We start from the raw sequence: 18,509 nt of genomic DNA on the forward strand, positions 1-18,509 counted from the left end.
TTGATCTTTAAAAAGAGCCAAAAATTCAATTACTTCCAAGCCTGAGAATAGAGTGGAAGAATGCAGTGGATCATCTTATTTTTTGTTCAAAAGCAAGAAGTGAAGTAAATAATGTGACTCCTTTTCTCGTGTAACTGACAAGTCAATTGCAGAGTACCGCCTACCAGGTAGAAGTGACTATTTGAAGGTTATCACTCATCTTGATGCATATATTTTTGTGCTGGAGAAACAAATCAATCTTATTTCCTTACTTCTCTGATATTTGGGAAACTTGAAAAAAGGACCGCATCTCCTAAGCAAGGGTGCAATTAATACACTATAGCTTTTAGATTAAAAAATGATACAATCCTTATTTAACCACCCAATTGTAAAATTTAATTAAGTAAATTTACTAACTTAATAGTAAATAGTTTAATTAAGTGACTTAATTAAATTTTCTTCAGACTTTCCACTGTGCTTTGACCCTATGCATTAAAGAAAATAATTTACTGAATTAAAAAAAAATTTCAATAACCCTATTTGGAATTCATTTTGGCACATTGTTGTAAATATGCTTCATGGCTCCTGCATAGCCACCCAGATAGATTCTAAACTGCATTTTACAATAACTGCTCACAGCTGTAAGCCTGCCTGGGCTGGTGACAAACTGGCTCTTTTAACATTGATTTTAGATGTCAGTGTGGCATAATAAAAACTGTAACACCAGGTACCCTGCCAATCACAGCTGGAAAAGCCAAACACCATCCCCTCATGAATGGTACTTCACAGCCCTTGCTGATGGGGCTGCAATAAATATTTGGAAATTTGCCTGAGGTTTTAACTACGCACGGCCTGTTGATTTTAACGAGAGTCAAGGAAGTCAATCGCGTTCCATGCTTTGAAAATTCTCCACTGTGTTTTTAATCATAATCCTCCTTTTCATCAATAACCCATTCATTACATAATCACTCAGCACTCATTTTACAAATGGCAGACTCTGTAGCCACTTCCAACTTCCATTCCCTGAGTAAAGGCACACTTCTGTGCATTTGCATCGGAGAAAAGTCTTTCAAATATTAGAAGTAGCTGTACCACCTACTCTCCAACTCCAAACTGTTTCCTCTCCACGTTAAACACTGCTATTCCCTTAACTGTTTATCACGTGAAATGATTTCACAGTTCTCTATCTTGGTTGAAACCCTACGTGTGTGCTGTAACATTCTAAATGTGACTTCAGAGAAAGAGAGAAAGTGTAGGCTTTTCCCGTATCATAGGTAAAACCATGATACGTGTTTCATTTATCTTCAGGGCACCCAGCTAGACAATATGACTCCAAATTTCTAGTGTAAAGATGATTCAGTAACTGGAGGACCATCTTTACGCACGACCTCAATCATGGACCTCAGGAAAGGTTCTACTGACGTCTTCAACAGACTGAAATGACTATCCAATCTAATCCATAATGATTTTATTTTAACCTATGTTTCAATGCAGGTACATCTGTGTGTATTTGTCTTCTGAAATTATATATTCCTAGAGCAAACAGCCAGTTTCCAAAAACCATTGCTGGGCAGTACCATAACAAATAAGGTCCTTCACACTTTTTTGATGATGCTAGGTTTTCTTCCTGAAACTCAACAACTTTTCAAATGTATTCTCTAGCCAATCACAGCCTTCATCTGCTTATCTAAGTCATACTATAAACATTATATGAATGACTTAGACAAGTTGCAAGGTTGTTTGAAATTTTCAAGTAGGAAGATAAAGTTTTCTTTTACTGTCTTCTGATGTACTGGGAATTGGATTTTATGGAGCTAAATTACCACGCAATAAACAATATTCTGAGACTCTTTGGCACACAAATGCTATAAATTCCAAGACAAAATGTCAATGTCTATCAAATTATCTGAAAGTATTTCAAAACACATCCCCTGCAGGCTAGTGCAGATAGCCATATAGAATTTTAATTTAAAAAATTCTTTTAAATTTCTCAGAAAGTTTTAAAACCTGACTGAATACCTTTTCACTTGGATGTAGTTATACAATGACTCAATGAAGTGTTCTGCTGCCTTTTACGACAACATCACCGAGAATCCAGCATTCGGATTTGTTCTCTGGGACAGTTTGCGAACAAGACTAACGTATCTAGTCTGATCCACTTAGGTTCTTGGTGCCTCGGGTATCCCCAAAACACACTTTGGATGTTGGCCAGCTAGTGTTAAGCAATCTGAGTAGGCCAAGGAAACTAAGTGCAGTTTGGGCCAAGAAGCTCCGCTATATTTGGTGGCCAAGGCTGGTGCACATTACTGCAGATAGTGCCCTGGTGTTTGGCAATGGGCACGAAGAGGCCAGGTGAAAGTGGAACTTCACATCAGAATTCACCTCGTAAGACACTGCAGATGCCCATGGATGCTGGTCCATGGCCTCCTCACTCTACAGGCAGGGCAGCACTTGGCTGTCTTACCTGGCCCTCTTCTTTGAGCTGGGAAACCAACGAGGAGACAGATCTATTAACAATACCATTTCTATATTCAATTCTGATGGTTTAAAAACCATCTCAACCTCAAGAGTCAATCCTAAATCTACGATATTCAGTCCTTCACTTGTGCATTTCCCTTTCCATGAAGCCAAGCGTCAGATAAGACAAATGTTTTAGACAAGATATTTTTAGATCCGGATGCAAATGTATTCGAAATGCTTGCATCTTAATAATTCAATTTGAACCTGAAAATTTCAAGTAGAGGGAAAAAACACACAGGTGTGCTATGTATGCAAAATAAACAGTAAACAAGGAAAGATCAGATTTTGCTCTCATGTTTGCAATGAAGTTCCTCCTTCCCTTGTGACCTCTGTTTATTCTAGTGGAAATTCTTGTCAGATGCTATACAATAAAAAGTTTGGACATAAAGAAGGCTGGAATTTTTTTGGCATCTCTGGTTCACAATTTTATATCTATAGAATGAAAAAGACTTCTGTAGAGAAATAAAGGCTGAAACAGTTCATTAAAGGGGAAAATGTGATTTCTGTAACTATATTTTATTTTAAATTCATAGGAACAGGATAAAAATCCCATGCTTAAATAAAGGAAAAGTTACCACTGTCTTTGATATCAGTTTGAGGATTTTTAATTTCACTCATCTCTGGCCCATGTTCCAATAAGCACATGGGACCATTCAACTCTTTCCCTGGTAAGATACAGAGTAAAATACCTTTATGTCAGGAAATTGGCCCAGATAAGTGTCCAGCGTCAGCAAGGACCCATCCACTAGCTTTTGATGGAAGTCTTCCCACAGCACATCACATTTCTGAAAGAAAAAGACAAAGAGGTGACTGCTGAATGCTTTTAACTGGGAACCTTTCAACCACTTCTTAAAAACCTGAAACTATAACATGAGATAAGCAATACTTCTCTGGAGAGTAAATGCTAGAAAGAATGTGGATTATTTAAAACTCCAGCAATTTGGCTACCAGTTCTAATTGATAATATAGGCTACCTAAGGGCTCAGCTCATCTGAAAATGTGCTTGTGAGTCTGAGTTAATAAAGAATGTAGAAACTTCAAAAGGTTCCCAGGTCCCGACTTTGGTGCCAAGACTCTGTGAAGAATTCTCCCGAGACAGCTTGCTTCTGAAGCAATCCATGAAATCAGAAAGCACTCCAGACAAACAACTAAACTTTGCTGAAGCTTCCACACCGGGAAGGGCCTGCCATTTACAGAGTGTCAGTTATGATAAGCACAATCAGTATTACTAGCATTACTGTTACTGCTATTACTGTCACTGCGTCAAGGCATTGGGTGAAAAGCCTTACCTGCGTGTGTGTGTGTATGAAATTTAATTCTTACAATATCCTTATGACAGAAGTCTTACTGTTGCCACTACATAGAAGAGGCACTGAAGCCCAGAGATGTTACATAACCTGGCCAAGGTCACGCAGCTGATAAATGACAGACTCTGGTTTCAACCCTTGAATTTGAAGCCCATGGTCTGTCTATGACACCAGATGGCCCTGGCCTAGAAGGTGCACATCAGGTGTCAAGACATGTCTGGGGACAAAGCCTTTTGTTAGTTAAATTCCTATTAGCAGGCTGAATGCACCTGTCCTCGGCCCTGCAGCCCAGCGAATGGACCAGCTGGTGTTAAATTGAAAGAGATGCTCTTCCCAGCTTCTGCGCCTACTTTCAGGGAGGGGTGGGTAAAGAAGGGGCAGTACATAAAATCATGCCACGAGGTAGGGTGGGATAGAGCTCAGGGTAGAGCACATGCTTCGCATGTACGAGATCCTGGATTCAATCCCTGGTTACTTCCTTAAAAAAAAAAATCATGCCACGAGCCAGTTTTCCTGCTGCAAGGGGCTAAGAAGTGTAATAAGGGAGAGGAAAATGTTACTCTGCTGTTGAAGAAAAATTATCTTTAACCCACAGCTTTCTATGCAACTGGTTTTATAATCATGTTCACTCCTCACTATGAGTTCGGGTCTGTCTGGAGGGTGGAATTGCACAGTATCTTCTGGGTACATGTGTTCCCTCGTGACTATAGGGCCAAGAAGTGGTAAGGGAGGGTCAGGGGTAGGCTGGGTGAGCAGGACATGGTGGGAGTCTCGCAGAAGCCACCTGAGGCCCCCCGCCGTGTGCTTAACCGGCTCTTACCTCGCCAACCATTTTCACATCCTCGCGCCCGTACCAGTCAGGCTCATAGACTTCGTGCAGCGACTCAGTGAGCTTCATGGAGGCCTCCTGCATGCCTGGCGTTGGAGAAAAACAACTCCTGTTAGAGAGAGGTGGGTGAGGAGTCTCTTCCTTCTTCCCCTACTTTTCTAAGTGAATGGAGAAGTCTTGAACACTTGCTAATCATTTGAGGAAAAATTGGGCAGGCACAATTGCAATTTGCATCTGTGGTCACATCTCTCCTGATTCTGATTACATTGTGCATTTTCTAGTATCTACATGGTAATGACAGGTGCTGGGTCTGGAAAAAAAACAAGGTGTCCTGTTCTGAAAATGACAATAGTATGTCCTATTATGCATGTTGCCACTTACCAAATGACATGAAACCATACAGACACAGGACACCTAGAAAACTTTTCTGTGAAATTAGAGTTCTGAAAATAAAATTAATCCTAAATGACTTTAAGTACAAGAAATAAAGCTGGTAGAAGCAAAATCAACAGGACTTAAGATTTCAGCAGTTGAAAGTACTTTAAGTGCCCTAAAAATTTTCAGAAGAAAATAGAAGTTGTTCTTTTTCCAATATTACTAAAAGCTATATAAACAGTTTTAAAACAAAACTCTCAGAAAGTTCAGAGTTCTTAAGTCTATGGGGCAGAATTTTCATTAGAGATACATTTGGTACTTTGCAAAGATGTGGTTATTCATAATACAGAAGACACCAAGTTTCCAAGTGCAACATGGTGATATAAAGTATCACTAAGTCTTTCCCAATCTCCCTTCCACCCCTCCTTCAAAACACGGAGGGTAAAGTGTGGCTGCCGTGCAGACGGCTCAGGGCTGGGACCAGAACAAGGTGGGGTCTTTGTCTAGTGACTTGGAGAAGCAGCTCTTTGGCACCAGACTCGCCCTAACTGCTGGAGGGTGAGACTCGGCTCAGTTGGAATCTTTGTCTTTATCCCTCGGGGGTTTGAAAAGGGGCTGGATAAAAGAAGAGGAGAGAAAAATCAAAGTGCTGTCATTAGAAACATAAAACACATCTCATGACCTTAATGCCAGTGAATCAAAGTGGGAAAGTATTTTCGTGAAGCTGAAAGCCGCAACCCTCTGGACTCTGCCACGTGCTTGTTGGATTTAAGGCTGTCAGTTTTGGGTTCAACAGGGAGAGAAGAGGACGAAATAAAAGATTGTCTGAAATGATCAAAGTCTAGCCCTGCAGAGTATGTATAAACGCCAACATCTGATTTGGTATTTCAGAATCCTTTTTCACTCACCAGGCAGAGAACTTCCCCGTCTGTCCCCCAACAAGATGCAGACACATGTTTGGTCTTTTCATATGAAAGGTATGAATGTACTTGGGGGCCACATGAAGAATGAAGGCCTGTGACCCTCTCTCCATGAAGAACAGATGTAAACGAAGGACATCCTTTATTTACCACGAGGTGTACAGTCCACACCCACTGGAATGATGTGGGGACCGCAAGCTGAAGCCCAGCAGGGCAGGTGGGAAAGAGCAGTGATGACTCGGTTCACTGGGGACTCGGATGAAGCAGAGTCATGCAGGTGGGGAGAGGCACTAGCACTCTGAATCCAAGTGAGGGAGACTCCCTCTGTTGTGACTGTACATGTGGGCTCCTTGGAGAGGGCAGCAACATTATTTCAAGTGTCCACATCCACCCTTCCAAGAACAAGCAAATCGACACTAAGAAATGGACCCCCAAACCGACAGCAAAAGTGAGTCACTAGTTAGAATCCTGTCATTCAGATGCTAAAAGGCTTCTGAAGTTTTCTTTTAAATCTTTGTCTCAAGTCAGATGGAAATTATAAACAGCGGTACACAGGGTTTTAATGTCTTAAGTGGAAAACAAAGGCATGATGGCATTGCAGGACAAAAAAAACCTGGTGGTGGAAAATAAAACTGTGAGTGTGAGCTTAAAGCAAAATTACATGAGGACTTATTCATTGAGGCTAAAAGCACAATGTTGCTGTAAATATGTCTATTAGCAGCCAAAAATAACCACTAATTGCTGTGTGGGTAAGTAGTGGTGGATCATTTGGAAAGAATCTATGTTGCTGTAAAGACTGTTTCTAGAACACTCCATAGGAAGCCCTCTGATGGATACCTAGGTTAACACAACACAAGCCTTGCTCTTGAAAGGCATAAAGACCGGCAGAGATTTTAGGGATTTAGGATTTATTCTTCTGAGAGAGCATAAGAGAGAGAGGGGGAAAAAAAAAAGCTAAACCCAAATTCCCTTCAAAGTAATTTGGCAACATTAGAGCAGAGTAGATGCTAAATAGCATTTATGCTCATATCTCACATCCAATATTTTCTTAAAAGATTAGTGATTTCCAAAACTGTAAGACAAGTATCAAACATCGTATATAGAAGAATTATTATTTTACACTGGATAGGAACCACTTCCTTCTCATCAAAATTTTGAGTCATCCTAGACCTCAGTTTTCCAAAGTTTACATCATTAATTGGTTATAATACACACCACACGTTGAAGTGAGAATCACGTGAAATGAGGCCATAAAAAGCTTCTGTCCGTGCCTGGCACATACATAGTCAATGAGGGTTAGCTATTATTATTAAACCCTTAGTCTAGGCTTCTAAGACATCTCCTAGCAGTTTCATTTCCTCTAGCCTGGATTCCGCACAACCACAATAATTATTTCTAAAATGCTAATCTGATCATAGGACTCACTCCTTTGCTTCCAATAATGTAATGACTCCCTTCTCCATCGGCAGAATAAAACCCAATACGACATGATACATAAGAACTTCTGTGTAAAAACACTGCCTACATTTCCACGTCTCATCCAGCTCAGTTCCCTGCTTGCATCTCACTGACTGACTTGTTCCCTAAACAGCCGGCCTCTTGAGTCTTTCTCTGTGTTGCTTCTTCTACCTGGAACGTCCCTCCAACATCAACCTCTTTCTCTGGCATCTCTTGTCACTTGATGACCACGTATGCCCCTTCCTGGATCCATTCAAGGGTAAGTTCCTGGGAGGATCATTTCTGACCTGGTCTCCCGTCCCTCAGCTAGAATGGGGGTAGGGGTGGGGGTCTGTCCTCTGTTGTGATGGCACAGAACACACACTTCTGCTAAACTACACATTACTACACATAGATCTAGACTTCTTGTTTATTCCACTTTGTCTACTGCAATTTCCGTGAGATCAGACGCTGTGTCTTACATCTCTGCATTACCATCGCCTAGAACAGTGTCAGGTCTGTACGTGAGGCTCAACACAGTGTTTGCTGCTAAAATGAACAAGAGCATCAGCTCTCCCTTGCAAAGCCCAAGCCATCAGCCAAAATAATGAAGACCCGCAGAGGGAAATACCGCCCAGAGATCAGCGATAATAAAACAATGAGTGCAGCTCATTTAGTCCCATTTCACAGAATCCCAGTGGGAGAGGTTTGGGGGACTTCAGACGGCAACTGGAGCGCCTTACAGATGAGGAACGTCTGGGGCTCTTTATAGACGAGGCCTGGTGACTCCCCTGCAACAGCCCCCGGGGGCAGACACAGGGCCCGTCGCTCTCCTGGCAAGATCTCACTCCTCTGCAATGCGGCCAGTATCACTGTACCATTAGGGAGCTAGAGTTCTTGTGAGAACCAGAGAAACGGGCCACGAAAGCACTTCGAAAATGCAAATTAGGATCTACTTAATGCATAACCCTGGCCTTTATGGAGGTTTCCCCAAACCCAAAATACGCCCCAAGGAATGTGGATTCTTGTAAGACGTTGACAAGAGAAAAGCATTCCACTGCCAAATGCGTGGGAAATGCCGTCTACTCCACAGGCCTACGGGAGATGAGGTTACACCAGCATATTAAGGGCTCTGATGAACTCTGAAGTCACCTGTTTAAAAATTCATTTCAGCCAGCCGTGGCCAAAGGAATTCAAACACAGATCTCTCTTACAGAGTATCATTTGTTAACATGGCTCAACCAGCAAAATGTGTCAGGGAAAAGCTGGAGGAAGGTCTTCCCTCCTTCATATAGAGATGTGACCATTGCAAGTGGGATGCAGGCCTCTCTGTCCCCTGTACCGTGGCAGGGCTGCAGGTGCCCAAGTCACAGCTGCTCCAGGGCCATGATTCCTGCTAACCCCGCTGCCACCCCTGCCCTATCCAGCTAGACGGCTTCTGTGGAAGGCTGCGAGCGTCCAACTCTTGGGACACACCGCTCCCTCAGGATGAAGCCAGCTGCAGCTTGCCTTAAACAAGGTCTCAAGCTCCCTCTAACAACTCTTCCTAGAGAGCTCTGGCACGTGGGAGGCACTTTTTCCTAGTTTCCAGCATAAGGGCAGGCATATTTTTTTCCTAATATATTCTGATTATCATTTCAATGGGAATTTGGGAGTGGGTGGAAAGGAACACCTGTGCTCAAGGACCCATCCTGCCAGAAAGCCAAATGGCTTTATAATTAACACTTGAATCTGTCACTCTCAAATTCCAAGAACAAGCCGTGCTTTGTAACATGCAGTAAACAACTCATACATATTACCTTTGATCGCTGCTAAATATCCTCGGAGTTCGCGCTGAAGTCTGGTACCCTCTGCCTGAAAACACACAAACAGAGAGAGGCTGAGCATCTCGTCTATATTTTGCATGCAAACATGTACAAAGTCATTCAGTCTTGAGTTGTTTTTGCCAGAAGCTCATTCTTGAACGAAGATAAATATGCAGACTCAGTCTAAACAAGGTGCCCATCATTCTGGATGTTTAGAGGTTTTATTCAGCTTAAAAGAAAAGGAGAATGCATGTAAGACTTTGCTGAGAATGGAAACTATGATCCACAATACACCCTTCTATATTCGAGAGCTCTATATTCAAGTCTCTAAATTTTGACACGTTACAATGGTAGGAAACTGATCACCACTGTTCACTGTTTAATATGGCAGCTTCTAGCCCCATGTGGTTGTTGAGTGCTCACAATGTGGTCACTATAAAATTTTAAATTATCTGTGTGGTTTGCATTGTATTTCCACTGGACATCACCGAAATAGAGAAATCATTAAATTGCAAATTTTGGCATAGAAATACTTGTTTTGGTGACGCATTATAACTCAATAAAAAAAAAAGTTAAAAAAAAAAAGAAATACTTGTTTTGATTTGGATTGCTCTTAGAAACTCTAAGACTCTGAGGCTAGGATTCGATTTTAATCTGGAGTTACTCCAGGAGATGTCGATGGTAGCATGGAGAAGTGAGGCAGAGCAGGGAAGAGGTGCCTCATTAGCAAGCAAGTTTCCGCAGTGGGCAACTCTGCCGTAATCCCGCTGGGGAACTCTGGCAGAGGGTGCCAAACACTCTCTAGATATCCTAACCGAGAGGCAAGGGAGCTGGGGCATTTATCCATCAACTCCTGTCAGTCAACGGCTGAGGGCAGCCACTGGGGGACATTAATTCCCCATTATGTCCACACAGGGCAGACAGGTCTCCAGGAACCAGAGCAAGCCCTCGGGCAAAGAGCTGATGATGCTGGCGGCTCCAAGTCAGTCTAGGAAAGGTAGGTGCTAGGGGCGTATGGGTGGGCACCCATAGCGTCAGCTACAACACTGCAGCCGAACACATTAAAAACGCATGCATTTGAATTGCCGAATCATTTAGCCAATTGCAGAGAGCTAGCATACAGAATGACTCCACTTTGAAAATTAATAGTATAGCCAACTACTTTATAACTCTAACTTGATAGTCAATGTTATACCTATTAACATAGCAACTGTAACAGTCATATTCAATTCAACAAGCATTTGTTAGAATTTACCAAAAGGGGAGGGGGATAAAGGGATTAAAAAAGCCTACTTCCTTCAGTAAATTACAATCTAGTAGAGGAACTAAAATGTTTATATGAAAAAAGTGCATCACAAAGCAGATCACACTTCACTCTGCAGCAGCCGTTCAAAGTGTTTGGGGGTACACAGCAAGGACTAAATGCCCAGAACATTTAAAAACAGATAGTGATTAATATGAAGAAACTCCAAAAAGACGTGTTTAAGACTATGCCAGACTCCAAAAGAAGTTCCAGAGGAGAATATTCTCCTCTATGCGCTAGTGCAGGGGTAGTGACATTATTCCGACAAAGTCTACGTGAAGCTCATGTGAGGTTTTCTTTATCTGCCTTAAGCTCAAGCCGTTTTGCAACTCTCTAATCCAGCTACTACCAGATGAAAGCTTAGGGTTAATTCACTTGTTGGAATGTGAACTTCAACCAGAATGACTCTGTTCCAAATGGCAAACCAGAAATCATCAGAGTTCTAAACAACTGACCCCCTTCACAGTGGCTTAGCATGGTTTAAAATCACAGCTCTAGGTTTCCTTTGTCTTGCTGAGCCATTCAGAAATACAGTGTGAACGCAAACTGCCCAAACTAGATTTAAAAATAAAACAAAACAAAACAAAACAAAACCTAACCATGGTGGACTTCCAAAACATCAAAGTATAGAGGAAAACGGTTTGCAGGCAACAGGTAAGGGGAATGAAGAAACATGCTAATGATAAACACCTGAGTAAAGGTAGAGGCTAAAGATGACCCAGAGGAGAAACAGGTGGAGTCTGGCCAAGGACCTCAACACCAACACGAAGAGAATTTGGGGAAGAAAGAAGTAGGTCTTTCTCTTATTAAATATCCATTTTATGACAGGCACTGTGTAAGATTCTGAGTGCATAAAAAGCTGAAAAGATATTGTTTGGGGAGAGTCTATTATTGTCAAATCTATACTACACCTCCCTACCAGATCTGGTTTTAGAGAGGATTCTATTTCCTGCCCCATCAACATCACGCTTGGTTGTAGGACCTGACTTGGCTAATGGGATGTGAGTGGAAGTGACATGTGCTACTTCTGAGCAGAAGACGTAAGAGCCATCACATACTCCTACCATTTCTTTTCTTCTACTATGAGCCCCAAAGTGTTCCAGACAGGGGTTGCTTCTCCAGCCTAGATCTCAGAATGAGGTACAGCTACCATGCAGTTTCATGAGCGAGAAACAAATCTGTTCTGGGAAGTCACCAAGGTATTGCTACCACAGCACAATCTACCCTAAACGGCCTGATACAATGGTTCACCATCAATAGTGGAAATGCAGAAAGATGGAGCAGGCTAAAGTCTAAAGAAAAAAGAAAAAGCCAATGGAGTTAGTGAGCTGAAAAGCATTAAAGGCACTGGCAGAAACATTTCAGAAAGGAAATCAAACTGGAAAGATGAAGGACAATGTGGATGGTTAAGCAAATGGGAGGCTGAGTGGTGGTCCAGCAATTGAAGAGGGAGAATGGCACTGAGAGAGGACAGCAAGGCCAGAATTAGTTGTCCCCACAGATGGCAGATATTTAGAGAGAATAATATGTGAAATCAGACATGTGATTTACCCAGACAGATCTAGAGCCAGGCCCATCTAAGGCCGACAGCCCAAAAAGGGGCAATTAGGAGGGTCTGAGTCCCTTAAGGCTACATTTTTCAAAATACATAAGCATAGACCTTGGGGGCACTTAATGGTCTGTCTAGGGCACTCACAGCCACAAAATAAACCTAAAATATCTCTCTGGAACATCAATTTATTGAGGTCGGAGGGGAGCAAATGGAGAAACCATTATTTTACCACCACTCAGCCACCTGTTATGATGGAGAATGAAAAACTGCACAGAGATGAAACAGAACTTCACAGATGGCTCCTGCTTTCAGACGTCTGCTTTAGGGCTCTGCTGCACTACTGTTCGTGCTCCTTCCCTGGAAAAGGGGGAGAAGCAGTTAGCTGAGGCAGGGCCCCCATCTCACCCACAAGGATGCTTTTCCTCTCAGACAGTAATACAAAGCCAGCCACAGTGACTGATGGTTTGGGGCTACCACAACTGTTCAGAGTACCTGAAAACAGCAAAAGACTAGTATGAAAGGGCATTCTTTTCCCAAATATTTAAGGAATAAAGCATGTCCAGTCAAGCCCACATGTAAGTCATTGCCTTCTCTTTCAGGACAAGACAGAGAATGAAATGATTCAGGCACCAATCTATACACTGCACTCCTAGTCCAAGGAGAACAATAAACATTTTTAAAATAAAATAAGAATCCCAGAAGAAATTTTTAGATATCATAAGGGTGGAAGAAAGTTCAAATTATACAATAATGGCTTAAATAGATGAGTTCAATTTAACCAGATAAACTGGAGGCTGATTTAAATAACTTTATTCTTTTCCAATTATTAAAATTCTTAATTTTCCCCATGAGTATTAAAGTTCATAAAGCATTTGGTAATAACCACATTGGATTTCATATAAAATTCCGCCTGAATCAAAAGATAAAAGGCTCTGGAGAGAAATGTTTCACCTATTAACATGCCACAGAGTAGTTCTTCTGCACAAAACCTACTGCATAGTAAAATTTACTTAACATCACTATTCTATGTGAATCACAAATATGCTTTAAATGAGAAATAAATTTTTTTTAGTTATCTGTTCAGATTTTATTTGAAATCTCATGCAAACTGTCAAAGCTACCAAAGAGAGGAAGACATCTGTACTACAGAAATAAGTTCTCACAGCACTGCTCAGATTTCACTGAATCGAAAGTCCATCCCAATTCCTCTGAAAATGACCATTTCAGTGGCTCAGCCTTGAATTGTGTATTGTGCACGGGTATGTGCAGAAAAGGGATTAAAAGTTCCACAGGCTTGAGAATTTTCCCTTCGATTTTCTAAATGTCATGACCTACAGAATAAGATAAAATTATTATTCTAACTCTTGGTCACAGTTTCCCCAGGGCCCACGGCAACCGAAGGGCAAGTGAGTCTACTGTAATTAAGTTGTCTGCATTGCCTACTAATACTCCTCTTTGGAAAAGACCCAAGGAGGATTCACCACCTACAGAATTTCTTGCCTGGGCATATAGTGTAATAACATGGCTCCGGTGTTACTCAGAGGTTCTTCATTTATTGCTTCAGTTGAATCATTTATCAGTGTCAGAAGCAGCTGCCTCTCAAGCCCAGACAGTCCCTCAGGCCTCACTTTCTTCCCACACAACTCGAGGGAGTGGCGTGTTTCTCCTTCCTCATTAAAGCAACTCCCCCACACTCCCTCCCTTGGGTGTCACACTCTCACAGGGCTGAGAAGGAAGCAGTCTCGCCAGTCTCCTGTTTCCTGGCTGTCCTAGAAAACAAGCCAGGGTCGTTTAGAGTTTCATCATCAAGATGTCAAAAAATAATAGACATGCAAAAAGTGTTCATGGTTTTAAAACCTTACAAAAGTCTGAGGGTCACTGACTCTGGTCAAAAAAATTCCTTTATTCTCTTCTTAAGTGGCCTCTTGAAGCTGTTGCTTTCTTTCCCTACTCCTGTGAGCACCTGTCATGATATCTGCCCCTAAGGATTAGACTGAAGTTTAAAATCTAATTAAGTAGCAAGAGAAAAAGTGCAGCAGGCACATCACCATGGGAAGTTTCAGATCTTTGTTGCCCAATACAAAGAAATCACTGCTACACCTAATCAAATGTGTTTCCAAATTGTTTTACATTACATAGGTCTTCAGTAACACCAATTCCTTAATTATTTGTTTATATGTATTGGGGGATGAGTGGGGCTGAGAAGGGGGTTGGTTCCCAGAGAGATGGGGCTCCTGGACAGCTCTCCTGGCTTAAGTCTCTGTTTAGCACCTTGGACAGCTCCCAGAACATGTCTTTGGTTCTTGAGCACGTAATGATTTAGTCTGTGTAGTGGCAAAGGACCAGCTACAAATGCTACCACGTCAAAGTTCCCTACTGCACTCTGGTGAGCGCAAGTAAGACTCACAGATTTCCTGTAACGTGAGCCAGGTCCCTGGTAAGAAGAGCTACCACAGACTCCGACACGCAAGAAGAGTGTCTCTAAGTCCAACAGCTATGGCAAATTGTCTCTGGACACTGGGCTGAAAAAAAGGGCTGCAATGAGCCATGATAAATGACATCTGAAGATTAATGAGTCAAGTCACTTATTGTTTAGGTACATTAAATTCTGAAGCTTCAAAAAGATATTAATATGGGTAAATGACTAGGACTTAGGAAATCAATACAGGGGTATAATTTTGTTAGCTCACTGTTAACTCAGTTCTTCTGCCCAGAAGAAGGAAGCCATACTTGAGGCATTAATTTGACTGAATTGTAGACACAATGCATGAAATGAATTAATAATTTCTAAGGAACTAAACTCAGGGTAGCAACCACTGCAAATTCAGGTGCCCCATGCCCCACACTACCATGTGCATGACAACCCCAGACAGGGGCACAGACCACTGCAGCAAAACCTGTACTTGCAAAACCAAATCCAGTGCATTTTGTTTGCAAAGTTATGCAGGTCAAACTAAACACCTTAAGGCAATAAGTATTTAATAATGCCTATTAAAAGAGCAATGGCTTGTTGAATTGACTTGTTAAAATGTGGTAAATGTAGTACTGATTTATATTTATAGGTAACCTTTGTTTTAAAAAAAATAGAAAGAAAGAAAGCAAGCAGCACCTACAATAGAGAACACTTTAAAAATTAAATTTCCTCTAACTAAGAAACCATGAGTTGACATTTAGAAAGGGGCTCGGGGGAAAGCCAACAATACTAACAGATATATAAAGCTTGGATCTGAAGAGATATAACTTCACAGAGTTGTGATTTTACAAAGTTAAATCCTGTCAGCTCACCTGTGATCATAAGCCCACAGAAGTTCCCAGTTACATTATTATTGTTGGCCTTTGCGGCCATTTTTCTCTTGAAAAGGCTCAGTGACACAGCAAAATTAAAACTGGCTCAACTTCTCGGAGTTCAGACAGGCTAACTCAATCTTGAGAGCGATGTTAATAAGTTTCCTGATCATTTTTGAAGCTTAGAAGAAAATGACACTATCGGGGAGGTGAGATTTAACAAGCCATAAGCAGTGCCCTGATTAGCAAATGACTAACACGGCATAATGTCTGAATCCACTTATGATCAAAGATAACATTTGGCTGCTCAACACTGCGGGCGTTTGGTTTACTGAGAAATACAGCTCTCCCTCTGTCAAATTCAGGTGCCGTTACGGTGGAAGACGAGAGGTTTTCAAAGGGCCTCTAGAGCACACACGTTTGGTTCCTTGCTTTGAGCTCTCTGTACAACAGGAGCTCTCATTAAGAACCCAGCACTGATTTCATAGAACGGTTTCTCCATTTAAAAAATTTCCTCTTGGCATGTATTAGTGCAAAAAATACGAGATAGGAAATTGGAGTGAATTTTGAAATCACAGCTCTGGGCTGATGGCGGTAGGGGGTGGTGCATGGAAGGGAGACAGACATCAAAGAGAGCATCTCAGCTTCCACTGTTTTATCTGAGATTCATGGCCCAGTTTCCAGCCATCCCTGTCAGCAACTCCAAGAATACCTATGATCTGAAAACCAAATCAAACACCTTCTGTGTTTCAACAAAACAAAATTGGAAAGCCAGCTAGTCGTTAGACGTACCATTTTCCCATCTATTTCCCTTAAGTCCACTAACTTGAGTTTATACAGATCTCTATTCTGATCTTTTGGGAAAGCTAACCCGCGCTGGGTTCGAGGGGATAGAATTGCCTAGTTAGAACTATTAAACGCACCACAGGATGCAGGCTGTATATGACTTGAAAATAAGCTTTATTGCCTTTAGACAATTGAAAAGCCTTGAAAAGCCACTCCTTTTTTTCTTTTTCATTTTGTGCATGTGAGGTTTGTGTGTGTGTGTGTGTGTGTGTGTGAACTGACTTGACTTATAAGGCGCATTAGAGGCATGAGATGAATATTTTTTCAGTCTTTGCCTTAATTCCTAGAGCGTGATACTGAATATAGTGGGGAGGGGAGAATGACCCAGAAATGAAGGGAAACTCCATAGGAGCCCCACCCCCACAAGGACTCTCCCTCTGGCTTATCGTTCAGTGTCCCGTTCTGTGGTCTGGATGCCACTCTGTCTACAACATCCTATCATGACCAAACTGGACAGGACTTCCAAGTACTAGAAAAACAATTGCTGTGTCAAGTTACGGAGACACACTGATAAGTGGGAATGAAGTATCTTGCACTAGACAGAAAATAACGTCCAGAATGCCTCATTTATGATGCCTCTATTAGTTTTCTGGGGTTCATCACAAAACACCACAGACTGGGTATCTTCAACCATAGAAATTTATTTCCTCAGTTGTGGAGGCCACCAGTCCAAGACCAAGGTGTTGGCAGCTTTGGTTTCTCCTGAGGCCCCTCCCCTCACTTTGCAAACAGCTGCTTGCTCCCTGTGTCCTTACATGGCCTTTTTCCTGTGTGCGTGCATCCTGAAAGAAATGATGTCTTCCTCTCTTCTTATAAGGACAACGGTCATATTGGATTAGGATCCACCAACATGACTTCATTTGACCGTAATTACCTCTTTAATGGCCCTACCTTTCAAATACAGTCACACTCTAACATGTACTAGGGGTTGGGGCTTCAACATATACACTTAGGAGGTACACGGTTCAGATCTTAACAATGTCCTCAAAGCAAGCCTTTACTATAGCAACGTAATAACAAAGTCCACCACCTCCTGAGTGCTTCCTTTCTTCTAGATACTGTCCTAAGTGTCACAACAGCTCCATTAACTCACAGTCCTCACAATAACGCTGAGGTCAGCACATTTTCACAAATGAGAAGACTGAGGCACAGAGGCTGAGAAACTTGTCCAAAGGTCACACAACTGGTAGGCAGTAAGCCAGTATCAGAGCCCTGGTGGTCTGGGTTATTTAGGCTCCACAATTGGCCTCAAGAGCACACATGCTTCACGACCCTCTAAACGTCTATGCCCTCCAACTGTAAAGGCTCGGATGCCAGCTGCTGATGAGTGTGGCTGTCACTGGTTGACCAATGAGAACAACCTAAGTAACGGTACCATTTTCTCTGCCCTCATGATACAGTTCTAATCCGTAAATAAAGATACTGATTGTTCACTTGTTTGTCTCAAAAGCTCATGATTTCAGAGGATATCCCATGCAATTCAGACAGCATAGTGGTGAAGTCGGTGGGCTCTGGGACCACCGCCTGGCTTTAAAATCTGAGCTCTAACAGTTCTAATTGTGCGACCATGGCCAAGTCACTTAACCTCCCTAGGCTTCTGACTCCTCATCAGCAAAATGAAGTGATAAAAGTACTCACTCGCCAGGGTGATCATGAAGGTCGAGGGAGACGGTCCATATTCAGCTGAGTACAGGCACGCAGTATGAATTCAATAAATGTTGGGTGCACTATTAATACTCCATGTGATATTTTTTAAACGATAAACTGTGCAAAGAGTAGGTGTTTCATAAATGCTTGACTGAACCAAGCTCTGCTACGTGTCTTATTACAAAGGAGTATCTTCCTAAGGAATATACAAAACCTCCCCAAAACAAGCCAGTTGGGAACTTTAACTGCTTCCATGGTTTTTTTTAACTTTGTACTTTTGAGTCTTAAATACACAGTTATGCTTTTCAGAGAGCTTTTTCTGTAGCTTTAAATGTTGCAATAATACAGGATCCTAGAGTTCACAGCAGTAATTTATGCAGATGTATAAGAACCACTCAACAACGGCTATGAGAAAAAAGAATCAAACCAACGCAGTAAATTCCTGTGAGGAAATAAGAAAGCCTGAATACCAATGGCCAAAAAAAAAAATCAAGTTCATTCCACCAACGAAAGCTTTTGTGACTGTGATACGCTCAGCTTCCTCATACGTAAAGCAGAATTATAAATTGTTATGAAAATCAAGTGAGACAGTGTATCAAACAACTTTACAAATGTTACTTATGAGAAGTCTTAATAATAACAACACTTTATCAGTGCTTTGGCCTAAGCCAGTGAGGTGTGGCTTGGAAATTGGTAAGTTTTTT

The 18,509-nt window shown here is 41.8% G+C and overlaps 1 protein-coding gene across 2 annotated transcripts in view; it reads right to left on the reverse strand.

Moving 5' to 3' along the window:
• Positions 1-18,509, reverse strand: part of AMPH (amphiphysin) — a 156,284-nt gene that overhangs the window by 66,248 nt on the left and 71,527 nt on the right. For both annotated transcript variants that reach the window (XM_006198527.4, XM_072965232.1), the window contains exons 3-5: positions 9,167-9,221; positions 4,627-4,721; positions 3,189-3,284 (exon numbers count right to left, since the gene is read on the reverse strand). In XM_006198527.4, coding sequence (XP_006198589.2) covers positions 3,189-3,284; positions 4,627-4,721; positions 9,167-9,221 — 246 coding nt within the window. The remainder of the gene's footprint in view (positions 1-3,188; positions 3,285-4,626; positions 4,722-9,166; positions 9,222-18,509) is intronic.

The sequence above is a fragment of the Vicugna pacos genome, chromosome 7, assembly GCF_048564905.1.
Source record: "Vicugna pacos chromosome 7, VicPac4, whole genome shotgun sequence".
In the NCBI taxonomy this organism is placed as follows: Eukaryota; Metazoa; Chordata; class Mammalia; order Artiodactyla; family Camelidae; genus Vicugna; species Vicugna pacos.